This window comes from Lepisma saccharinum, chromosome 12 (genome assembly GCF_977018435.1).
Source record: "Lepisma saccharinum chromosome 12, izLepSacc3.1, whole genome shotgun sequence".
NCBI lineage: Eukaryota > Metazoa > Arthropoda > Insecta > Zygentoma > Lepismatidae > Lepisma > Lepisma saccharinum.
Window position 1 is genome coordinate 62680911 of NC_139240.1, and position 27033 is coordinate 62707943.

Genomic DNA, 27033 nt, shown 5'->3' on the forward strand with positions numbered 1-27033 from the left:
CAGGATACTTCAGAAAGTGTCGCGTCGGTATATAAACGGTAAATTTCATGTTTAAGAGTCAATTTCGCATTATTTCGTGACAAAACAGGGTAGAAAAATGCACCTCAGACCTTTCAGAAACATGAAAAATGAACATTACAGCATGTTATTTCATATTTCGTGTTTTCGTTAAAAACGAAATTTGCATGCCTCTATTCATTATCTGTTGTTTGCTCTTTAATTTTCTTAAATATTGTTTTGTGTAATCATAAGCATTTCCCTGATATGCATATGATTACACATGGTAATAAGTAAGATTTAAATAGAAGATACATTTGCCTGTACCCTTGAATTTTTAGCCATTAATTTTTGGAAAGTTCTCCTTGAAAACCGGGAATTATACTTGGATTTTATCATGGTCTTAGAGTAGCTACCCTGGTCCAGTCCCGATTAGCCTTACTGTCCATAAAGTGGACTTAAAACACCAACTCAATCAATCATCCACACATGTTTAACTTTACACTTGGTCTCCAATGACTGATATCGAGAATCCCACATATAATTTCATCAGTGTTCACATGACCACAATCAAGGTTGAATGGTATAATGTGGGAAAATGTAAAATGAGGAACGTAAAATCAGGGTTCCACTGTATATAGCAGCTGATATCCAGGTTCCCCATCTCGTCAAGACTGGTTGCGGAGGTAAACTAAGCTCAGGCGCAACTTCCTGAAATTTTCGGGTTCGAGAGGGAGATTTCAGAAATATCTTCTTTGTGTTCGAAATCAATCTGTCCACTTCTGGGTGCAACACACTAACTTCTTCGGCGATTCTGTGCATCACGTGGGCTACAAATGTGATATGAAGCATGTTCGGGAAGAGAATTTTCAATGCTATGGCAGCCTTCATCATATAGGGAGCTGCATCACTGATAAAAAGTAACACGTCATCATGATGTACACCATCTGACCAGAGCAGAAGTAGGGAATTTGAGAATAACTGAGCTATTGACGAGAACCATTGGCTCTCTCTAGTTGTTCTGACGTGAGAAGAAATGATGAGGATTCTCCACATGTTGGTTCCATAGTTCCTATGATGATGTTGGCTATGTAGCGTCAGTAGTTTCATCTATTGAAATGCAGATCTTCTTTCCACCAACTTCAGCACAAATTCTCTGCAGTGCTTCTTCATAGCAGACACTTAAATATGTTTTCCGCAGCGTAGATTCCAACGGCACAGTTTCTTTAGTGTATTTCCCCAGGAATTTCCTCAGTGACTTGTTTTCCTCTTTCCCGAAAGGTATTCCTGCTTCCATGAAAGCTTTGCACAGTTCAAGAGAAAACTGAGATTGCCTGTTGGATGAAGTGCCCACTGTTGAAATTAGGGATATCTTCTTCTGTCCGATCATTTTAGCAGATGCAGATTTATGTTTTGCTGTTGACACATGCTGAGATATAGACTATTTTTTCTCATTGTTGATTGTTTTTTCACATACCTTGCAGAGAAGAATAGTACCGTCTGTTGAAAATGTGCTTTCACCAAATTCAAGCACGTAACCATGTAACTTACCACTTAAAGGCACACTAAATTTCGGCATGATGACAACTACACGATCCTTTCCCTCCAAAGTGCAAAACTAAACTAAAGATAGAGAACTTGATTTTGGAATCCATGCAAAGGCCCTTGGACATTAGTGCTGTTTCTTGTCAGCAACCTCCTGACATGGACGCTGGACGTGATGACGTAATTGTGCAGGTGTTCTGCAACAGATTTTTGGCAGTCAATCATGCACAAGGAAATAACCGAAAAGCAATATCCTAACTCAGCGTGAAATACTTTTTTCTCACACTTTTCTCCTTCAGCAATGTTGAAACATGCATGAGTTCAATATTACTTAAATATTATTATTCACATAATAAACGGAAGAAAAATAAATGCCAACAACATTTTTTGGGAGAAAAATAATTTATATACACATTTTTTTTTAAAAAAAATGGTCCAATTTCATTGAAAAAGGCAAAAGAAGGCATTATAATTAAAAATAGGCAATGGGGTCCCAAATAGGCAAAATGGGCAAAATGAAAAGGCTTCTAAAACATTCGAAACAACATAAAAAACGTATATCCAGAAAAATTTTATCAATATATGCAGCAGATAAAAAGAGGCATTTTGCCAAACTTCCGGGCTCTAGTCAGTATCATTAAGCTGTAAATAAACATGGCAGCTGATATTTGGCAAACTACCAAAATTCTGCTACAAAGACTACAAAAAATATTTAAAGTTTCAATTATATAGCACATCCAGAACGTTTTATTTTCAATGGAAGAAACATTACTGAAATTATTATAGTTTCATTAACCTTTACTCTGCGGAGGGGGTCGTCAGAAAGTATCCCCGGTTTTGCAGAGGCCTTTGGCACGAATTTTAAATTCGTACACTTATTTGACAAAAAATGTTATAACTCGTAGACTATTTGACCAATCTAGTTCGGGTAACTTTTGTTTTGCAGCTAAAACATCAGGGCATGCAACCGTGCAGAAATCAAAATGCCAAAGCCAATAAGAGGGGTTGAGTGGGCCGCGGCCCCCAACATTTAATGAAAAAAAATGATAAAAATGGGGAGTTTGTTTCACATATTCAATAGTGTAATGCACCCAGGAACATGAAATGACTTTCATTCGGTTGAGAAAGGACCATTCTTTGTAAATAAGGCTAAAGTTTGCATCCCCTTCCCAAAATAACAGGGGAAGAGGGGGCAAACTCTCATTTAAAGTTGGGGGCCGCAGCCCACTCAACCCCTCTTATTGGCTTTGGCATTTTGATTTCTGCACGGTTGCATGCCCTGATGTTCTAGCTGCAAAACAAAAGTTACTCGAAGAAGATTGGTCAAATAGTCTACCAGTTATAACATTATAACTTATTTTATCAAATAAGTGTAGGAATTTAAAATTTGCGCCAACTTCCATATGTAACTTTGGACTCGGGGTGAGGTGGGGTGCATCCACATGACATGCCAAAGCTTAGTTTAACCCACTGTAAGTGTTTCCAACCAAACAGAAAAGTATCAAGATAATAAAAAAACAGGAATTTTGTAATCAGCTGCATGGTTGATATATCGACCAAAATACGAGTAAAGGTTAACACACTCGACAAATATTTCCACGGTAGATTTATATATATGTAGGTTGTACATAAAGTAGTGGCAATACTGTCATGAAAAGGTAATGACGCCGTGCATGTACTATCAGACAGTGAGCAATGTCAGTTTGGAGCCATGCTGATGTGTGGAGTGTCAAAAGTGGTCGGTGCAGCGAGTGCTGTTGTGTATGTAGGAGGTTGAAATGAGCTCCATTTTCTGTACTGCTCTAAAACATGTTTACAAAGGTAGAACAGTTATTGTGGATCAAAATCCAGGTTTGATCATGGCAAAAATGAACAAGAATGTGATCAAAACTGTTGCCTCAAGCAACAATAACTAGCCTTACCTGATGATTGCACAATGGTGACATGTTGAGGTTGTTTTTACAGATCAATCGCGGGCCTCCCCGATGGTGCAGTGGTAGCGTGGTCGCCTTGTAATCAAGGGGTTCTGGGTTCAATACCCGGTGGAGGCACATAGTGGTTCGGATCCCACGTTAAACTGTAGGCCCAGTCCCGATTAGCCTTTCTGTGCATAAAGTGGACTTAAAACAACAATTCAACAACAAGGGATGAATCACAACCTCCTAAAGAAATGCACTTACGCATTATGCAACCATCAGATACAGCTAGGTATTGTTGCTACAGGCTTCATGCAAGTCTTGCTGATGTTATCGTGCATTTTTTCCACAGGCAACCTGGATTTTGGTCCACAATCAATGTTCTACCTTGGTAAACATGTTTTAGAGCAGTACAGAAAATGGTGTTCATTTCAACGTTGTACATACACCAAAGCACACGCTGTACCGACCTCTTTTGGCACTCCACAAATCGACATGGGCCCAAACTGACATTGCTCACTGCCTGATAGCACATGCACGGCATTATCACCTTTTCCTGACAGTGTTGCCACTACTTTATTTACAACCCACATATGGACACAGTATCAGAAACGGAAAAATGCACATTTATATGTAATTTTTTGTTGGTTTTAATCAAACTGTTCAAATATTTTACAGGGCTGTTTACCAGAAAAAGCCTTCTATAAAGAATTATATATCTGTATATATACAAGCAATTTTAAACTTGTTTAAAAAAATCATAAGCCACATGTAAGTAAGACCATAAGACCTGTATTTTTCTTTAATGAAATACCCCCTATAACATGGTGCAATGTGCATTGGGAACTTGAATGTGGATAAAAGTCAGTCTTTTTTTTTTCATTTGTTTGTTTGTTTTATAACCCTTGGTTTCCAATCAACGTTCCCTGATCGTGAGATCTGACCTCTGTGGCAGAGTGGTTATCACAGCGTGCAATGATGCCAGAGGTCCGGGGTTCAAATCCAAGCTTGGGCATGTGTGTGTGTATCATATCATCACTCATACTTATGAAGGCAAGCTAGCTCTCTCTCCCTCCCTCCCTCTCTCTCTCTCTCTCCCTCTCCCTCCCTCCCTCCCTCTCCCTCTCATCCTCTCTCCCCTCCACGTTGGGAGGAGTAAAGGCAGCCAGGTACCCTTTAAATATGAACAGTCCATTCATAGTGCATACAATAACTTAGGATGCACACATATGTATTTATTCATTTCATGTTTGTTTCAGTGATAATCTGGTATTAGATTATACAGGGTTAGCCTAAAAGAAATAAGACACTTTCAAACTTTTACAGAAAGAACAGTTTTAATAATAGGGCTGAAATACACATGGTAGAGTACAGTTCACCCCAAACACTACTTTTCCCCTTGCACTGACAACCAGTTTCCTTAAATTTCTTGTTCCAATTGTAGATTGACTGCCTTGTGGGTGGTTGTTTTCGATTGACTGCCTTGTGGGTGGTTGTTCGAAAACAACGCTGCACGATAGTAACAGAATTTGTTTTTGCAAATTCAATCACTGAAAATGCTCCACCTGGCTAGCGGCCATACGGCTCGACTTGACGTCATGAAGACAAATGAAAAGCAGAGGTCGTAAACTTGAAGTCCTTCTCTTTACAACAGTACTAAATGCTTTCTGATGTAACAAACACAAATTTCAATTTACAAAACATTTAAACTGTCTTTATTTCTTTTAGGCTAACCCTGTATTAATATCTATGATTTGGTTGTCTATTTGTGCTTCAACATTTTGACCTTTGCCAAGGTATTCTGTCACTGAGGTAGGATTATTCACAACCAGATCAGTCTGAGAGTAGGTTTCGCATCTGTATATTAATATGTAACATTGGAAAATTGTTTGGAAAATTATGAGTATTCGAAAATAGCTAGAAAAGTGAGAATTTGGCTGAGAAAGACCGGGAGCCAGTGCTTTTTCTTGTCAGAACATTTTAAATTGCAGAAAATGTGGCATAAATACAATCTTGTTTATGTACACTAGTCCTTTCAGATGCATCACTTTATCTGTAAAGTGTACTTGTAAATAAACAGCTGGTTTGTGCAGTACGTGCATGTAAAAAAGAAAAAAGATGGTAACTGTATATTTCATACTCTTTAACATGCATTCATAATGTATTTTTCTTCCTCATAGGATATCGGTCTTCATTCCTAACAGCCTCAGAAGTTCGACCTGATAGACCCTTGGAGCACAACAGAGATGGTGATTTTCAGTGTTCAGGTTAGTGTAAAAGGTTGTTGAGGGTGAGTTCTGTGAAGAATTCTTTTGCTGCAGTCATTCTCAATTTCGTTGAATAAATTTCATTTCTTTCATTAAATTAGGGCTGAACTGATGCCGATACTTTCCTGGCATTTTCATCTTTCTCAGGGTCCCCTAAAATGTCGCATGCACCAATATATTATGAAGAACTGTATTTTGTGATTACTAGAGCCCACAAGATCAGGTATTTATTTTAGTTAAAATAGGCAGGCAAAAAGGCATTTATAATTTAAAAAAATAGGCACCAAAGCAAAAAATGGGCACAATAATAAAAAAAAAATGGCAAATTCCATTCAGAAAGTTAAAATCTACATGGAAATAGCATTTTTACTTTCCTTTGTTGTCTTGATTGGACACAACCACTATTTGGTTGGGGGGGGGGGGGTTTGCACATAACCGCTAGTGTTTTTGCATATAATGATATGTCTATTGTGACGATCACAGTTCATTAATTTTGCACAATTAGAATTAGTTCATACATATTTAAAAATATAACGCGAAGGTGAAGATCCAACTTCTATGGGTCTATGTATTAGTGAAATAACTGAGCAATATGCAGTTCACTATTATCTGTATTTCCAATTCCATTACATCCATTCAGTGATCAGAACGCTACATTTTAAAAGTAGCTTCGCTACAGCTACAGCTACTCTTCCAAAATGTAGCTTCGCTACAGCTACAGCTACATTTTCCAGAAAGTAGCTCGCTACGCTACTCTTGTTCGCTACTTCGCTACTTTTTGCGCTACTTCTGCATACAAAAAATGAAAAACAACCATATGGGTATTAAAAAATCTCCTACTATTGGTAAATAGATTCTGTTATTTATTATCATGATTCCAGTCATTCGATAATTTTGATAGCAGTGTTACTTCAGTTACTTATTTTTACTATAGTTTTTGAGAATACCATACCTATGCAAGTGGCATATCAATTCAAATTTGATATATGAATATTGCAATTAGGGTGTTACCCAAATTAATTATTACAACTAATCACAAATAAAATTTGGTAGGATTACGTATTTATGTTCACATCAACATATTTTTCTTGAGAATAAATATTTCATTTTTTATAGACTGATATGAAGTCAGCATTTTGAATGAAAAGTACCTGGAGCCCTTTGACTACAAAAGGGGCCCCAGGTTCGATACCCAGCGGAGGTACATAGTGGTTATGATCCAGTCTCGATCAGCTTATCTATGCATAAAATGGACTCAAAACAAAAACTAGGAAAAAACGCCTAGTTGGGAGGATGAGATCCTCCATTCCCCACACTGCTCATCATTCTTCCTCGTTCTCACAATTAGCCGAAAGTGGCAGAAAGTGACTATAGATAAGAGAATAATTAAATAAACCATTCATACTCATTGTCATGATTGAGAGAAGTGGAAGAATAGATGAGGAGGTAAACAGAAGAGGACAAATGGGTGGTGGACTATATCAAAGGGTTCGAAGATTAATATGGAACAGGGATGTACCTATTCAATGCAAGAAGGTAATATATAACACATACTATGTGCCAATAATTACGTATGGAGCAGAGGCTTGGACAATGACATAGACAGACAAAGAAAAGATGCAGGCAGTGGAGATTAAATTTTTAAGGAGTCTTTTGAAGAAGACTAAAAGGTATAGAATAAGAAATGAGGAGATCCGACAGACAGTGGATGTTAGTGAAGCTTCAGGACAGAATAGATCAGGCACAGATGAGATGGTTCAGACACATGAAGAGGATGGATGCAGAAAGACTACCAGTAAGATCTTACAATGCACAAGGAGTGGGAATAAGGCCAAGGGGGAGGCCAAGATGTCGGTCGAAAGAGCAGATAGCGGAGAGTTTTAGGAGAAGAGGACAAGATCTGAACACCGTGGAAAGAGAGGAGTGGTGAAAGACCTGGAAAAAATGGAGAGGCTTGACTTGTATGCCGACCCAGCCAGAGGCAAGAAACAGCAAAGGATGATGATGATGATGATGTCATGATTAGCAAAAGTTACGCAAAAGTAGGAGAAATACATAAATTTGGAAACTATGTGTATTAACTAAAGAAAATTGTCGTTTCTGCAGGGAAGTCAATAACTCGTACATACTTTTTGCAATATGATAAAATTAATGAGGAAACTGTCGTGTAAACCTGAGTGTTCTAAATGTATTGTAATTTTAAAATTTGTGAACAAATACTATCGCGAAAATAATTGTAATTCCAGAAACTCTATCATTCTTGTAACAATAATTTCTTGCTGGTGAGATCCTATATACTGACTATGATCAGTGCTGTTAACGTACTGAGCCATTTATTGCTGGCACTATTCCCTTGTGAGTGCAGTGGAAAATCCATCGCTCGTTTTTGCACTGCAAGTTGTGTCTTACACAGTAATTAATGGCATTTTGGTGTCTTACACCATGAATATCCACAGGATTTGTTCCGGGGGTGATGCAAATGAGGCACTTTTTTCCAGTGGTGCGGCAAACTAGGCATGTTTCTCCCCAAAATAGCGATGCAGCTAAAAAAAAACGTAGCTGTTAGCAGGAATATATTCATATATGTCAGTTAGTTATCTGAATATCTGAATTCTTCGGATACTAATTAAATAAATTACGCAGATATCTATAATCTACAATCTAGATAATCTGTATCTCCATGTAATAGACTGTCTTTATGAACCTCCTGCAAAATTAAGGGTTATTGTCGATTTTTTCTGACGCTGTTGCCACATTCAAAATTCACCTCAGAATGCTGAGAAAAAAAGTAGCTGTAGCGAAAAATTCGCTACAAATACAGGAATTTTGTAGCTTCGCTACCGCTACAACTACAATTTTCAAAATGTAGTGTCGCTACAGCTACAGCTACAAATTTTGTAGCTAGCTACAGTAGCGATGCTACAAGTAGCTCGCTACTTCTGACCACTGCATCCATTGCACCATAATGACTATTGATTTTCGTTGCTATAGAAATGTCAGAATTCTAAATATTACCTCATTGATACAGCATTTAGCACAATAAATAACATAAACATAATTAACGTTGTGCAAAGTAGTTATTATACATTTTTTTTAACTGTTAATTGAAATATAATATGTATAATATATAATAATTGTATAATATGAAATTAATAATTTCAATAATCATATTGTGCGGATCCACAGGACCGTCACACTATTTCAACAGAAGTAATTGGAGCATATATGAAAAAGGCTATTGTAGCTTGATTCATATCAAGAAAAGTTTCCACCATTAAGAATATCACAATTTGTTTTCTATTTTTAATTCCACATTTGCACTTTTCTGCAACGGTTTTCTCCTGGTACTTTTATAAGCTGTTGCACCGATTCCTCAAAGAATTTCATGGATGCTATAAGAGTTTCACCCCTTTTGTCTAGCTTCGTAATTGTCTCTGGCAACACCATAATGTGCAAATAATGTTTTTGAAATAAATGTAAGTTACATACATTTTTTTAAAAAAAAACAACTAAATTTTAATTGACAAATGCAAAAAAGGCAATAAGATAAAAAGTAGGTAGTACGGTACAAAATAGGTAAAAAGAGAAACTTCTAAAATATTAGCAAGAACAGTCTTCTCAATAAATGCAGCAGGGGAAAAAAGGTCATTTTTCCAAACTTCTGGGTTCTAGTGAGTACATAACAGGTATTTTAATATTCTGATGTAATTCTTGAATTCTGGTAAATTGATGTGGAATAATCCCAGACTAATATTAATAAATGTTTTGAACAACTTTTAATTGCAATTTTCCAGCATCTGTGGAAATTGATACGGGCATTGGTTCAGCCTTAATTCAAATGCAAAGTTGAAGACAAAACGCTTTATTTATTAGTACAGTATATTAAATCATAATTAGAGTGCTCTGCAAGTTACTCAAAGACACCTGGAAAGTCTGAAGTAATATCTAATCTACATAAAATTGGGAATTTGCACGGCTTGAATGGACCAAACCTACAGACTTTTTAAGTGGTGAAAATTGTCAAGAAGTAAGTGGTAATTATTGCTTACATGTACTTATTCACTCATTACCTACGTGATGGTTCGCATTTCCACATTGCACAATTGGATAGCTTTTCCTGATTAATTTCGAAGGTTCACTGCCTTCATTCACTGAGGGTACATCATCTGGAGTGTACCGTATCCATCATTAATTATTCACTCGTGTAGCTGACCACTTTTAAAATAGGATTTTTTTTCACTAGTAAATTACAGGGAATCTGTAGGAATCTATACAATTTGACCAACTTCTTGCAGATTTCCATGCAATGAATATGTGCATTAAAAAAAAAAAAACAGCCATCTACAGTATGAACAATGCAGATCATGTGTAGCATAGGGAAGAGAACAAAACCTCCTTGAGCAAATATGTTTACAAATGTTATCTAAGATAACTGAAAGTGGAGGAAAAAATTACCTAACAAGAAACTCATGTTAACCCTAATTTATCCTAAACTGAATATAGATTCTTCTTCAAATTATGTAGTCAAAAGAAGTAACTAGGGCTGAGCTGATGCTGATGTATCGGGTATCGGTTGAGTTTTATTCACCAATACCGACCAATACTTTTGTATCCTTTTGGTCTTTCGAATTGTACGGAAAAATTTCACATGACATTTTTGTAGTCCAAGTATCCTGGAAATGATGTAAAAATTTTCCATTTATTTTGCATGAATACTGTGTGAAGAAACTGTTTTTTATGATTACATACTAGGGTTGTTCGGAAAGTTCTAAGAATCGGTCAAAGATGTCATTGTAATCTGAACAAAAGCATGTGCATTAGAAGGCCACATCTGTTCTGAACCTGCAGGGAAAATTTCATCGTCATCCCAAAATAACTGACGCCAATACCTTGCCTGCCGAGGCAACCACCTTTGGTGGCGGGGAATCTGCATGCTTGCACTGCTTGAACTGCTGTTTCGTCTCAGGCATGTAGTGATGAACCCAAGTTTCGTCCATAGTGACGTAACGCCGCAGAAACTCTCGAGGATTCCTCTGGAAAAGCGCCAAACATTCAGTGGAAGTCACTGCGTGAATGAGTTTTTGCTCCGGTGTGAGCAGCCGCTGAAATCTTCCTCATGCCCAACTCTTGAGGTTCATAATTTGTTTTGTGCGAATTACTCGCAGTTTGACAAATATAAAAAAATATTTCTATTATAAAACCCAATAAAAATATCAGATAAAAAGTCACTTACTTAGGATAATGTGAGTCTCCTTCTTTGATAATGCTACGTTTTGGAGGAACAACCTCTTCCTTTTTTAGGCACTTTTAGGCATGAGTCACTACCATGCCGCGTCTAGTTTATCATTCGAGGAAAAGGTTATGCGGGTTGGAATGGAGATAGAGAATTTGATAAAACATGTTCCCTTTTAAAAATATGTAAATATATAACCCTTGTCATTGTTCATTAAAAATCCACAAAAACAGGTTTAAACGGATAAAAGTTATAAAATAAGGAAGGAACCCCCTTAAGACCAATCATACCAATGTATACGCATCCAGGATACTTCTGAGCTAAAACCTTGGTCAAGCAAATCAGGGGAGTGGGGGAGAAAATGGAACACAGAGTCAGCAACTCATGGGAGGTGCACATCGTGCTGCGATGCCATGGGGTCCCAGGTTCGAATCCTGCTCGGGTTGGTTCTTTGTGAATGTACATTCATCAATTTCATCACTCATCCCCATCTTCGCAAATTAGCCAAGAGGCACAAAACGCGAAGTAAAATAAGCTAAATCAATCAATCAATCATGGGAGGTGAAGAAAGAGATTGAGAAATTGGTAATTACACCCCAAGATAAAATTATGAGCTTTGACATTGTAAATCTATATCCTAGTGTCCCTAGAGATAAGGAAGCAGATTGCCTACAAAGATGGCTAATGGAAGAAGGGGTGGATGTGGTAACAGCATGGGAATTTGTAAGATGGTTCCAATTAGTCGGCTTTAACAATAAAATCTATTTACAGAAGGAAGGCCTAGCTATGGGGAACCCGGTACCTGGGATTATCTCTAACATTTTTGTGCACTATACAAGAAAAGCAGCCTTAAGACAAATCGAAGATGAGATCAAATTTTTTGGGAGGTATGTAGACGACATACTAATAGTAGGGGAGGAAAAAGGTTGAATAGAATGTTTAACATTTTGGGGGAGCAAGAAAATCGTATCAAGTATACCAAAGGAGGAATGGGGAAATTAATTTTTTGGTCCTCGGAATCACCAGCAACGAAGGGAAGATTAGGACTGTAGTATTTCATAAAGCACTAGCACTAGGGGAGTATTTATATTAAGAAAGAATCTGAACATGCAGGAAGACCGAAAAACAATGTTTTTTTTTTTTTTTTTTAACTTTTACGTCCAAAAAAATGAACTGTTAAGAGAGGAAGAATGGATTATGAGAACAGCGAATAGGAATGTTTATAGAGACAATGAAATGAGAAAAATAAGATGTGGTTACAAAATTTGCGAAAGGGAAAAAAGAGGGAAATTTAGGAATAGGACGAGTGGAATAGAAGGGAGGGAAAGGGGGAAGAAGAAAGGGCATATAAGTTCACGGGAATTCCATACTTCAAAAATGTTTCGGAAAATATCAAAAAAGTATTAAAAGGGTATAATATCAAATGCGGAATGAGAGTATGTAGGGGAGATGAAATGATGATTGCTTTTTACGGGTGGTATATTATATTGCTTTAAAGTTGGTTTTACAAAAGGTTAACTTTAAATATATAATATATCAAAAAACAGCAAAAACAAAAGAGAACCACGCTTTACGCGGCCACACGCAGACCCTATTCCACGTGTGGTGTTCCGTATAGTAACAGATATCCCCTGAGATATCTGTTAAGCAACAGACGAACTTTAGCCTAACTTTAATAATCGGTAACTAGAGGAGGGCTTAATAGGCTTATGATTCACTAAAATGATAGAAGGTCAGACACCTTTAAACGACATATTTATTCATGGAAAAGAACATCACTTGTGGCATAGCTACCACCAAACATGAGCACTTCACTGTACAAGACACAAAAAAAAAAGATATACAAAAGATTTTGTACTTACATATCAGCCGTTTTCATACTAGATCAATCAAACCTGGGGCTTTACCCACACTTTTTCACTCTTTATCGCCACATCCCGACACATGGACAAATTTGTGATATACCACACTAAAAAATTATGATTATGTGCTTTCTTGGTGTAACAAAGGCTTTGGGGGGTGATAAATGAATTTTCCTGGCTTTTCTGGGAAGGATGGCTAAGGACAACTTGGATATTCACTGATATCCTCTGGATGCTTCTATGGCGTCAGTCCTGCCGACCATGTGGTTTGGATTTCCACATGGGATGAGGGACACAAAACTCGCTATTTTGCTGAATTTTCACTGGGATCCTTAAATGCACTTGTGGACACAATATCCCACTTGGTCACACACACTTAGGCCTGTGTTTCCTGTAACAGGACCTTAGATCCCTTTTCCCTTCATGTATCCTTTGTTGCTGGCACATGTGGCCATTCACACACTGAATTTCACCAGCAACTTCCAAGCTGACCTGCTCTCAGGTGGGTCTGTAATCCAAGTGAGCTTGACTAGCAAGCTCAGAACACACTAGGCCATCTGAAAAGTCCCCTCTGTGACGTCACAGCCTTGGCGGCTTCTCATTGGCCAGCTGGAGTCTTTTGAGATCTTTCCTTGTCTTTGGGAGAGTTGCCACTTTCTCCCGCCAGATGGCAGAGTTATCAATTGCTTAAGAAGCATAAACAAAAGTGTTATTTCAGCTTTTCTGGCTTAGTTATGCCAGATAATTGCAAATGAGTTTAATTTTAATAAATTAGGCATTATTTTACCTGTGGGTGAGTGTTATCTCTGATTTTCAGTAAGGAATAAAAGATTTAGTAAACATGTGATTTGGAGCACATGGTTTTTGTTCTCCAAAATGGCTACTGTTAGCCTAACAATGGTTGGTTCTTTATAAATAAAGCATTTCTACCCCTCCCATGAGTGCCAACTGGTTATTAAACATGAACCATGATCCTAATTGGGGTTGGGGGGTATAAATTTCTGGAAGAATAGCTCTCACAAGCTTTCCCTGATGCCAACCTAATGGCCCTTGTACTTAGGTTGGCTTGTGGTTATTTGTGTGTGGGCATGTATGCCCAATGCTGATTGGTCATAAGAGCCCCGAGGAACATTGAGAAACACTTCACTGAGTATAAAAGAGCAGGAATGGGACAACTTAAGGAAGAAGATAAGAAAGGTGTGTGTAGCATTAAGTGTAATGCGACAAAGAATATATCGGGCAAACAATGTGGAAAGAGCTCGATGAAGATATCAGTGACGCAATACCTAGAACTGGCTTATCAGAGCACATCCTAGAGAATTTATACAAAATTAAGAAGAGAAAGGTTATTAGAAGAGAAAGTGATACCATTAATAGGAATGTATACGAGGTAGCCAACATTTGTAAAGATAGGAGTAATATACTGAACAGTGAACCTTGACGAAATTTGGATTAACATGTTTAAACGATGGGAAAACAACAAAAAGAGAAATAAAATATGCTTCCAGCAGGGTGGCGACAGACCTGGAAAACCTGGAAAACCGGGAAAAGTCAGGGAATTTGAGGTGTCAAAAAAAGTCAGGGAAATGTCAGGGAATTTCGTCTTCATTGACTTTTTTATTTTATTTATTTATTTATTTATTTAAATATATCGTTATGGACCTCTGCAGGGGAACAGGAAATCTTGTTCGTAAGTTTCGGCCTCAACTTTTAGGCTCCTTTTATGCGCAACACATCCACGGCGCCAGAAACCAGCGATGGCAGGAGGAGAGAAAGAGAGAGAGAGAGAGAGAGAGAGAGAGAGAGAGAGAGAGAGAGAGAGAGAGAGATTCTCTCGCCCTGGCTTCTCTGCGGGAATTTTAAATTCGAACACACTTTGGAGGAAAATTGTTATAACGGACACTATGGGAGCAATCTACTTCTGATAACATTTGTTTTGCAGCTAAAACATCAGAGCATGCGACCATGTACAATTCAGAACACCGGACCGAGGAGGGGGGGAGGGCACGTTCCACGAATTTCAATGGAAAAAACAAAAATATGGAGTTTGCCCCCCCCCCCCTCCCGCTATTTTGGGGAGAAGGCGTGAACTTTATTATTCTTTTCAAAGAATGGACATTTCTCAAGAGAATGAAACATGTTTCATGTTCCTGGGTGCCATACAAATTGAATAATGAGTCAAAATGCGAAACTCTGTTCGGAAATGTGGCATGGATATGTTGCGGAGAGGATGGGGGGAGGTTGGTCATCAATATGAATTTCCCTGGCTTGCTTCAGACCTGTGTCAGAGTTTCCACCCAAACATAAGAGTATGAAGGTCAAAAAAACACATTCATTTCGTAATCAGCACCATGATACCATATGGTATCATCGGGCGAGTACGACCTTACTCTGATGATACCATATGGTATCATCGGGGGAGTAAAGGTTAAGCCTCTAAATATTACGTGGAAAATGCAATGAATTATCATTTTTTCTTGTCCGTGTGGGAGTAGTAAGGGGACTTGTCAACAGATGGAGGGGATAAGAGCGGGTGGCGCCGTCCGATAGTTGTCGGACGTCATAGTAAGGCATTTTGTTGGAGAAACTGAAGGAACATTAAAACAAATAGGTTCCATTGATACATACGATTTTGTCGAATATCGCCACCCGACAAAGTATCTCACTACAACATGCGACAAAAATTGCATGGACTGCAACATCCAACAAAATCGAATGTATAAACAAGAAGAGCTTTAGACTGCAAATATGCTGCTGGAATTTTATTACTCTTCTAGCTCACTTCACCTTATTTAATGTAGCAGTGCTTACGAAGGTTTTCTTTCATCATCCTGACGTATTACTGGTTTCGCACAAGTTAACATACATTTACAATGACATTGCACTATTCTTAGATCAAGAATAATCCAACCAAACGGGATATATATTGAATACTATCACGAAAAAGTGAAACATAAATCTGCATTGGTGAACGTTATAAAAATTGGCAAGTGCATGCTCCCAACCTCAAATTTAATGCAACACTAATATTGCAATGAAATCAACGCCACTCTCTGTCCTGTCTGTTTAAACTCGTGAGAGATGGTCATTAATCTCTCACTGAGTAAGGTTAATGTCCAACATTATGAAATAAAATACTAATAATAAATAATGTAAATATTTTAATATCATATTTACTCGAATCATTCAATCATAAAAGCAAATCACTTTCTTCAAGAATTGACTTTTCTCTTTCAGCCTCTTCTAAATTTTCACTTTCCATCTACTGATCTATACGAGGGGTGGCCAGAAAGTAATTTCCAATTAGTAGGGACATCAATTTTTCGCAAACGCCAAAACCGCGAAAAATGGTAATTGCTGCGAAGTTATGTTTAGGAATGTGCAGTGATGTCTGGACACATTTTTCGCCCGTTCGAAATATCGAAATAATGCGAATTTGGCATAAAATGCGAATTGTTGGCGTTTTTAGCGATTTTTTTTAAATAAATGTCCTATAACAACGAAAAATTACTTGAAATCCAACATTCTTGTCTTTTCTAGGCCATGTTTGTGTACATAGAACATGCAAGTTCTCCAACATTTTATTCAACAGTAAACTATAGAGTTATACGTACATGGAATAATTCCGACAGCCACATTAAGTCATGTATTTCCCACGATTTTTTCAACTTCTATCAAAACCATTTGCATCACAGAGCAAAGTGGCAGGGTTCTAACAGGAGATCGAGTGCGTATCTACCATCACACGGGAGCCACATCTTCGGATTTGGCGCACGAGATATGTTTTTAATTACGAAGCTAAGCGCGCACCATCGGCATTTGTCGAGCGAGTAATAATGGAGCTCTGTCGTTAGGGCGTATGACTACTATGCGAGAGACCCGGGGTCAATCCCCTGCGGGGGAAACCCAGGATGTTTTCCACCTATTCAAACTGCTCCTGCACCCACCCAGCATCACATGAAGCTGGTACCTTGAGGAAACTTTAAGGGTAAAGGTAGTCAGGAGCGTGGTGCTGATCACATCACCCCTACCTTCAGCCGCGATCAACAAAGTGTGGGGCCCTAACTCCACACCCGTATACACCTTCATGGAAAAGTGCAGGGGAGCACTTTACTTTTACTTCCTCAAAAATATATTCCAACATATCAAACTGTCACGAAAATACGTAGACCATGTGACCTACAATTTGAAATAGTAGTTTAAATGCACAATGGAGTATTAGCCTAAGTTTCGGTATAATTGGCAGATAAATGTTCTAAAACAAAAACGCGAATTTTGGGGAACGTAACACTAAGTCAATAAAAGATAATGCCAATTTTTGGTGCCATAATATATCGGTATCTGTCACGTGAGATTGATTGATTTTAATTTTTTGGGTGCGTCGCCACTTATGGTCATTATGCACCCTTCAGTATAAACAGGGAAAATTCCATTATCTTAAATCCTTGCATTAAAATTAGAAAAGGGGTATGAAAAATAACTTTTAAGATATCAAACTCTCACGAAGAGGCTTAAGCCATGTGACTTTCAATTTGAAACAGTAGTTTAAAAACACCATAAAGGTATAATTTCAGATATTTGCCAGAAAATGCGCTAAAATGAAAATGTGAATTTTCGGAAAAATAACACGGTATAGTAAAAAATAAAAAATAAGAAAATACACCAATTTAAAAAAAAAATAACAAAATATCAAGGTCCCTACCGATTAGGCATAAATAAAACAATAATATCAGTTGTAATTTATTGCATTAGTAACAGTGAGTCTTAACCTAATTTTAGGCATAATCACCACCGTTGTTCTGGCATTTGTCCTAGCATGGCACTAAATTTTGTATGCCCATGGTATATGTGTCTGACAGCAAAGACTGGAACTATCTCTACCGCAGTGTAGCTGTCAGATCCCTGCCCTGCCAGAAACCTCTTTAGTGAAACAATGAGATGAAAGACTGTACATTCACGGCCAGGGCTGTACAGTGAGTGGTCCAAGATCTCTCACCTGAAGTGATGCAAAGGGCCCGTGTGTACTCAGCTGTATGGGGTTGTGCACATTCGATTGGCCTTCCGTGAATTTTCTGCACCATCGCCTGACCATACTATCACTCACGACGGTCTGCACACCTCACACGATTGCTGGTGGCTCTGTGCCAAATTCTGAGCGTGCAATGTAGGCTACATCGCAGTCGGTGGGAGACTGTATGAGAGCTGCAATCTTTAACCTAGAAGTGTCCTAAAACGGCTGCATGTGTGTGTCACTCTCCGACCGCTAGTGCTGCGTATAGGCACCACTGGAGCTTTTTTTTCAGGATGCCCCTCGTATATGAACTTTCAGAAGCTTTTATTATTCGAGTGTTCTTGTTTTAATGTGTGGTTAGCTAAATCAGGTACCTATACAATGCAATTCTATAAATTGCTTCCGTTAAATTTCTAATACCTACATACCCTTTTTGTCAACATTAATGGTATAACTGCATGTTGTCAGTTTCACAATACTTCACTTGGATATACTGTACTGAAGCAGAAGGAAATATGACACTTTATTTTGTTCGATTCAGTTGTTTTACTTATATGCAAGAGTTAAGTTGTTTGCTTTACAGAGAAGAGAGAATTAGCTTTATGCATTGAAAAATGAGTCGGCACTCATGGTTCTTGCAAGCAGAGGGTTCCAAACCTCAGTGGAAATATCAACATATAATCCCGAGAATGTATAAGGAGACTGATAAATTACAAATTGTATTTCTTAATCATTCACTCTTCACTCTTATCTCATTTAGTCGTAACTTTCAAAATAATAAAGTATTTTATTTTAAACTTACTGCGTATGACAAAATTCTATAATCCTTCCCTAGCTTGTGAATTGTAATAATTTTCCAAATTCACTATTTTGCAGTTTGAATTCAAATCATAGAGAATAGAGAAATTAAGTCAATTTCATAGAAGATAATATTGGTACTTAATAAAACCATACGTGGATCTGTATGAGTTTATTATTTCTATTTTCAAAAACATCGATATAGTTTAGTTTGTAATTGTCAGGGAAAAATGTAAATTTTGTCCTGGAAAACCTGGAAAAGTCAGGGAATTTCATTTTCGCTTGTTTGTAGCCACCCTGTTCCAGGTAACCCCGGAAGTAATCCACGCTGCACGGGAAATATGTGAGTTTGACCTGGAGGTGACTGACATAGGAGGAGGGAGGAGTAGACAAGTGAGGGGGAAATAGCCAGTGTAAGCTTCGTGCATTCCACACGGGCGCAATAGCTGGTGACTACACTCACGGCAGGGGGTTTCGATTTTATAACTTTTATCCATTTTAACCTGTTTTTGTGGATTTTTAATGAACAATGACAAGGAGTAAGGATATGTTTTTAAAAGGGAACATGTTTTATCAAATTCTCTATCTCCATTCCAACCTGCATAACCTTTTCCTTGAATGATAAACTAGACGCGGCATGGTAGTGACTCATGCCTAAAAGTGCCTGAAGAAGGAGGAGGTTGTTCCTCCAAAACGTAGCATTATCAAAGAAGGATTCTCACATTATCGTAAGTAAGTGATTTTTTATCTGATATTTTTATTGTGTTTTATAATAGAAATATTTTTTAATATTTGCCAACTCTTCGGTGAGAATGTGGTGTACTCGGTCCACTGAGATGCCCACTTCATGAGCTATCTCCCGCACTTTCAATCTCCGGTTAGCCAGCACCATATCGTGGACTTTATCGATTGTTTCTGGTATGATGGTGGTTGGCAGACCCCCGCGGTCATCTTCAACGTAGTCCCATCCAAGCTTGAACAGCGTCGGCAACTTGCTAACAGTGGCAAATGATGGAGCAGAGTCTACCAACACTGTGTCCAATTGTGGTTTGATGGCTGTCACATTTAATCCCTTCTTCACCAGAAAAATTTAATGACCACAGGAACTTCCTTTTGTTCCATGTTGTCACGTCACTTGCACTTTTGCTCCTTCACGTGCCTATGGAAACCAGACTATTGGAAGAGTGGCAATGAAATTTTCCCTGCACGTTCAGAACAGACGTGGCCTTCTAATGCACATGCTTTTGTTCCGATTGCAATGCCATCTGTGACCGATTCTTAGAACTTTCTGAACAACTCTCGTAATAGGTATTTTAATATTCTCTTGTAATTCGTGAATATTTTGAAGGAAAACTGAGACAAATTGATGCTTCTAAATGCAATACTTACACACTAATATTAATCAATATTTTGAACAGCTTTTAATTATGGCGATTTTCAAGCATCGGTTTGAGTAGTTGTTTTTTAAGTCATCTTTATGTACAGGAAGGCTAATCAGGTACGGACCTACAGTTTAAAGTGAGATTAGAACAACTAAGTGCCTCCGTCGGGTATCCAATTTAAACATCGGTATTGTATCTTTGAGAATTAGTAAGACTAAAGCCATGGGTATGGATGGTATCGGTTCAGCCCTAGAAGTAACTGTAAATCTTGTTACTAATTATTGCCAGGAAGTAGCATAGTTTCAGTAACTTTTTTTAAAAAAATGCTGCTTCCTAAAATGGGATCTTTGCATTATTTTTTTTATTTTCCTCTTCAGCTTGCAACCTGACGTTCAAGGCATCGGAAGACTTCAAGAGCCATATGGATTCTGTACACTCTACGGAAGCTGCACGGTCATCCCCTGCACCAGATTCCACATCGGGTCTTTCACAAGAGGATGCAGAAGTATTTTCACAAAGTGAATCCATTGTCCCAACGGCAGCGTTGCAGAAGGTTGGTCAGAAGCTCAGATCCAGTTCGGTGGAAAATTTGAGTCTCGTACCGTGCAAGCAGGAGGACATAAAGGCAATCGCGGAAGCAGCACTGAGGCAGCTTAATTTCTCTCAGAGAAGTGGGAGAAATATAAAGAATTCAACCAGGACAGCGAGGAAACCTAGCGGGGCACAGGCAAGTGAAAGTGGGAGCTCGAGTAACGAAACTGGAGACAAGAGTACTGTCGAAGCATCAAGCTCTGTCAGCACTGATATGAAGACTGCAAGCAAACCAAAGACCACATCAAAGGCGACTCCCAAAGTGGACGAAAGTACGGAGCCAGCGAAAGCTAAGTTGAATCCCAAAGTTAAGGACATCACAGTGGATGGATCGGTGAAGATAAGCGAGAAACTGAAAACTACGAAGAGGACAGTGTTTTCCAGCAGGTCAGAGAAACCTGGAGGTCGTAAAATAAAAGTCCTGAAGCCGATTGTTGACGTGTACGAATTTGAAGATGAAGAAGATGTGGATATCAGCTTCAAAGCGTCATTTTTTTGCGAGGACAGTGACGAGCATTCAAAACAGGAGGACAGCAGCTCCAGTGTCAGTGTTGCTTCAGACAAGAAACTGGCGGAAGACAAGAATAAGTATGTGTGCAACGAGTGCAACAAGGAACATAAATCGTTATCGGAGTTGACGAAACATATCAAAAATAATTGCGCTGGTACAAGTCAAGTCAAAGGTAAACAAACTGATAACGTAGAACAGATTTCACCTACCGCAAAGACTCAACTAAAGAGGAAAGCATATGATGGTGAAATGCACGGCCCAAAGCCAAAAACGAAGAAGACGTCCAGCGTAGTATGTGACAATCTTTTTAGAGAAGTCGAATCGCAGCGGTATCCAGCAGAAAACATTACCGAAACCGTACTGAATGCGGAGAAGGGAAATAGTGATGATATCGGGGAGTTAACCCCTGCCATAACCGTAAAACCAAGTTCCTCAAAATTCAGTCCAGCCACCTCGGGTAGGAGTAGAAGCAATACCAAAAGAAAAGAGGTCAGCATGCCAAAAATAACATCCTTGAAAACTAAGAGAGAGGTTGCGAAAAGGTTTATCAAAAGTAGCGACGTAGACGCTGATAGTTCAAGCAGCGATGATGAACCTTTACAGGAATTACTGACAAGAAGAGCAGGGAAAAACAAAGGCAACAAACGATCAAAAACTGAAGAACAAGATTCTGTTGGATCAGTCAGTAGCGACAGTTCCATCCAGACGTATGGGCGTAATAGAAGTACCAGATCATTGCCCCAAAAAGTGAAGAAATCTAAGACTTGCAATATTCTCGATGATAACAGCACTGCCAGAAAACTTGATAAAAATGCTCATAAGAAAAATGAAGCATACGTTACTGATTTAAATGTACCTGTGAATATCTATGCGAGAGTGGACAGTAGATCAAGACTAAGTTCCAGAAATGCTTCAAAATCAAATAAAGATGATGTATTTGACTTGTTAATACAAGACTTGAACACTGCCAGTTGATGTTTGTATAAATTGTAACAAAGACAGAATTACTAAAGTTAATTCTAATGTAATTCATTTTGTATTATATATATATATATAGAAAGAGAAATAAAACTAATACGAGTAAAGTATTAGAAATTTAGTGTCTTGTATAGGTTTTCATATGCAGTACAAATGTTCAGCTAATTTGGATGCCTTAAAAGTTTTGTCTTTATTGTACCTATTTTATTGTATTTTTTTATTTAATACATGTTCCAGACGGAAGTGTTACAGGTGTATTTGTTGTGATGCAATGTGGACCACTCTGTTGATTCAAAAATTGAGTGTCAAGGTTTGCAGTTTCACTTGAGCAGCTGAGTGTCAATTAAAAACACCAAATGTCCTTTTTTCCTTTTTTCATTTTTCCATTTTTTCATATCGTGCAATGCACTTTACTTTGTAAAGGAAAAGAAGAAATGAGGCATTATGAATGTAGAATTTTTAAAGCATTAAATTTGTAAAGCTTGTTTGTTATGTTCTGTGTTTTATTTTCTGAATGAAATAATGTATATTTGGTGAAGCCAACATAAATACAGGGTGACAATTAATGAACTATATGAAATAAAACTGAAATTAGTGACAAACCACGTAGTACACAAACTGTATTGCACATGTAAACGGCACTACAGACATTCATTAATTGTCACCCTGTATGATAAACCAGCAACATCAGAATCATACAGCAGGTGACATTTCTAGGAAATAACTCGGGGCATTGTGTGTGTGCATGATTTTTGTAAGATTTTTAATTCTAAGGGGGGGGGGGGTAGACTGAAGCAACAAGCAGCATTGGAGGGGGGACATGAGCGACATGAGCCCCTGCAGTCTTTGAGCAAACATTCACTGCTTTACCAACAGACCCAGGTGACATTCAGCTTGTAATGTTACTTTGGTTTGTAAGGTTCCATTTATTACTGAGGATTCGTTTCCAAGCAATATGTGTCATTTGGGTCTGAAAGTTCTCTTGGAAATTATTTGTGTTCTTGCACTTACCTCTGATGATGAATGACAGAAGATAGTTGAATGACTAGGTGACAGAAATGCTTGTGCTTTATTCTAGGTTCAAACACAAGATGACTGACTTGTTTATTACTGCAAAGTGTTGAGCTGTGTTGTGAGGTTTGATCTGGAATGGTCACTTTCTTGATCTTCCTACAAAGTTTTGAGTTTTCTGTGTACAAGATTACTGAAGCTGGCCTGTACTATGATGATTTTAGCTGCCAATTATGGAATTAATAATTTGCATTACATAAACCTCATTTTGATACGTTAAAATAAAACCTAAATAAGAAAACAACGTGGGTAAATTATAGGAAAGACATAACTGAAGACATTTCTGAGAAACATTTGTGTGTCCGAGTCCTATTGGCAGGTTGTTTCCATATGTATAAGAATGTTGTGATTTTTTTCAAGAAGTTTATAGTGTGACTATGGTATTTAAAAATTTTACTAAGGGAAGAGAGAAGAGAATACCAGAAACTACTTTTCAAGCATCAGGATATTACATAAGTTATACATGAAAATCTCCCCAATCTACAAGAGCCCAAAATGCAATAGGATGAGTTATGAGATAGTAGTAATGAAAGGTCAAAGCAAATCAATAAACCTTCTCTGGACACTATATTTTTAGGTAAGTGTTTTTCCAATGTGCAGATATGAACTTGTGGACTCCCCACAAGCATCGTTAGATGAAGAACAAAAGTTTTGCTTGAATATTAGACTTTGTCAATAAATAACGAGGCAGGGGATATTTCACAGTACGTACGTAACGAACCTCAGAAGTATTGTCTGCCACTGTTTAGGCATTTATCCCATTGTGACACCAGTCGCAAAATGGCATGCTCGTAGAACTCCTTTGGCTGCTCTTAGAACAAATTGCACACGTACTCCTTGACATCATCGTCTGATTGAAACCGTTGTCCCCCGCAGTGCTTTTTGAGCTCACTGAAGACGTGGAAGTTGCAAGGGGACAGATCTGGACTATAGGGGTGGTGTGGCTCAGGACTTCCCACTTGAATTTTTTCAGACATTACTTTGTTGCGTTGGCTGTGTGTGGTTTAGCTTGTCATGCAATAGGATGACACCACGAGAAAGGTGACGTTTCGATTTGATTGCCTTCCTGAGTTTCGTTAACGTTTCACAATACAGCTGGACATTGACTGTAGCTCCATGCTCCAGGAAGTCTATGAGGAGCGGTCCCTTGAGATCGGAGAAGGAAAACATGACCTTGCCAGCACTAGTGTGGAGGGTCTTGAACTTTTTGGGTGGAGGGGAATCTGCGTGCTTCCACTGACAACTTTGCAGGTTCGACTAGGGCTGAAAGTGGTAGTTCCAACTTTTGTCACCGGATATATCGTTATGTTCCTGTAGTTTACAGTTATTACAAGCATAAGAAAACAATTTTTCGTTGTGACGTTTCAGGAGAACACACGTTCCCTTCATCAGACATATTATTTTCATTTTGACTAAAGATACAGTTATAACAATGGTTAGCAATTTTTTAAACAAAAAGAATCCATTTTATAATGGATGTTGTCAATGTTACATTGTTGTAATAGCAACTTAACTGTGAAAAGAAGCAGTCTCTCTTATTTCTATTTCAGATAAAAGAATTTTGATCACATTATTTCTTTATTTAAAATTATGAATCCCAAATATCATCAGGTAATTCAAATTCATCATTGTTTTCACAAAATCTCTTGATGTTTTCTGTTACATTAAATTTTAAAGATGGTGGTGTACTCCATTTGTGAAAAAGAAAACTCCATACTGGATCTATGTTACCATTTTCATTATATAATTTATTCCAGTGTTCTTCTGCAATGAACGAAGTTCCTAGACATTCAACTCTGTTTCCCGTCAATCTTTTTAAACCCTTCTCTTTTTAATCAAATGCTTCTCTTCGATGATGTGAGCTGACAAACCTGTTCTTGGGTTTAGATTTATAATGTCCAAATGGTGTTCATGCCATTTTATTGCCATTCTCCTTGCTGTTTGTCCTACATAATCCTTTGAACATGAACAACTTATATTATACAGGATGACTTGTAATTAGATATATTCCCTGAAAGGGCTTAAAGTAGAGACAATTTGCAATAAATTTGACCATATGATACCCTGTCCGAAAATTAGTAGTTTTTGAGATAATCGAATTTCTATTGTTTTTTTTTTTTAAAAAAATAACAATTTTCCACATAAAAAGATGAATTGAGAAAGAACTGCTCATTGTATGGAACTTATTTCAGTGTTTCCTGATAGCTAACAAATAAGTGGTTCGTTGAAAGGAAAGTTTTTCCCAAATAGCAATCACATGTAAGTACCGGGTGGGTCTAAACTTACAAGTGATGATAAAAAAATGCACTCTTAGTTTACTTGACAACATATTAATAAGAAAAATGGTATGACACGAAGCATACAAATTACTTCCTTGTGTCATCTGCTTTTCAACAAGGTACAAATGTTGCTAACATTCACATTTGTGTACAAGAAATAATACTTCATGTGAATGAAATCAATGAACAATACAATTAAAAAACATTAAACGTCTTGCTCAAAGTGGGTACCTCCGTTACGAATGCAGGCACGCAAGGTTTTTACGGACATTTGTTCTCTCAACTCATGATGTGATGGTGTCCTTGATGTGTTGACCAGCTGTTAAGATCCTCTGCCCGAGTTGTTGTTGCGAGTTTACCGGTGTCTTGTAAACTAATTCTTTCATGTGGCTCCAAATGTAAAAGTCGCAAGGTGTCAAATCGAGCTGAGCAGTCATCATTGCTGATAAATCATGTCAAGTCTTGTAGCTAGAGGCACATCCTCCAACAACATTGCCATCCCGTTCCTCAAAAAATGTTCATAAGTGATGCCATTTAAGATTTGGGGCAGGAAAAATGGCTCGATCAAATTATTGTTTATGACGCCCATCCATACTTATGCCTTGGCATGCGACAGTGGCTGGATGAAAATTACCCAAAGAAATGGATTGGCCGAGGTGGCCCGATTACCTGGCCTGCTCGATCCTCCGATTTGACACCTTGTGACTTCTACATTTGGAGCCACATGAAAGAATTAGTTTACAAGACACCGGTAAACTCACAAGAAGAGCTCAGGGAGAGGATCTTAACAGCTGGTCAACACATCAAGGACACCATCACATCACGAGTTAAGAGAACAAATGTCCGTAAAAACCTGTGTGCCTGCATTCGTAATGGAGGTGCCCACTTTGAGCAAGACTTGTAATGTTCTTTAATTGTATTGTTCATTGATTCCATTCACATGAAGATGAATGAAGTATTATTTCTTGTACACAAATGTGAATGTTAGCAACATTTGTACCTTGTTGGATAGCAGATGACACAAGGAAGTAATTAAAGTAATTTGTACGCTTCGTGTCATACCATTTTTCTTATTAATATGTTGCCAAGTAAACTTAAGAGTGCATTTTTTTATCATCACTTGTAAGTTTAGACCCACCCGTTACTTACATGTGATTGTTATTTAGGAAAAACTTTTTTCTCAACGAACCACTTATTTGTTAGCTATCAGGAAACGCTGAAATATGTTCCATACAATGAGCAGTTTTTTCTCAATTCATCTTTTTGTGTGGAAAATTGTCATTTTTTAAAAAAACAATAGAAATTCGATTATCTCAAAAACTACTAATTTTCGGATGAGGTATCATATGGTCAAATTTATTGCAAATTGTCTCTACTTTAAGCCCTTTCAGGGAATACATCTAATTACAAGTCACCCTGTATATTCCTGTGGTTTCCACATCTGGAAGAGTTTTTCTCATTTTGAATTCATAATTGTAATAACCCTAAAGTACAGGAAAATAATTCTACAATGCAAAGCAAGGTGTACATACAAGAAAAAGGATATATCGTTTCCATTCGTCGATTGATTTCATGACCCCCTTTACCTTCCG

General features: G+C 37.9%; 1 protein-coding gene across 1 annotated transcript in view; it reads left to right on the plus strand.

Moving 5' to 3' along the window:
- Positions 1-22583, plus strand: part of LOC145996358 (uncharacterized) — a 188661-nt gene extending 166078 nt beyond the window's left edge. Inside the window, exons 15-16 of the mRNA XM_083132789.1 lie at positions 5639-5725; positions 20389-22583. Of these exons, the coding sequence (XP_082988915.1) occupies positions 5639-5725; positions 20389-22088 (1787 nt within the window). The 3' untranslated portion in view covers positions 22089-22583. The remainder of the gene's footprint in view (positions 1-5638; positions 5726-20388) is intronic.
- Positions 22584-27033: the final 4450 nt, after the last annotated feature.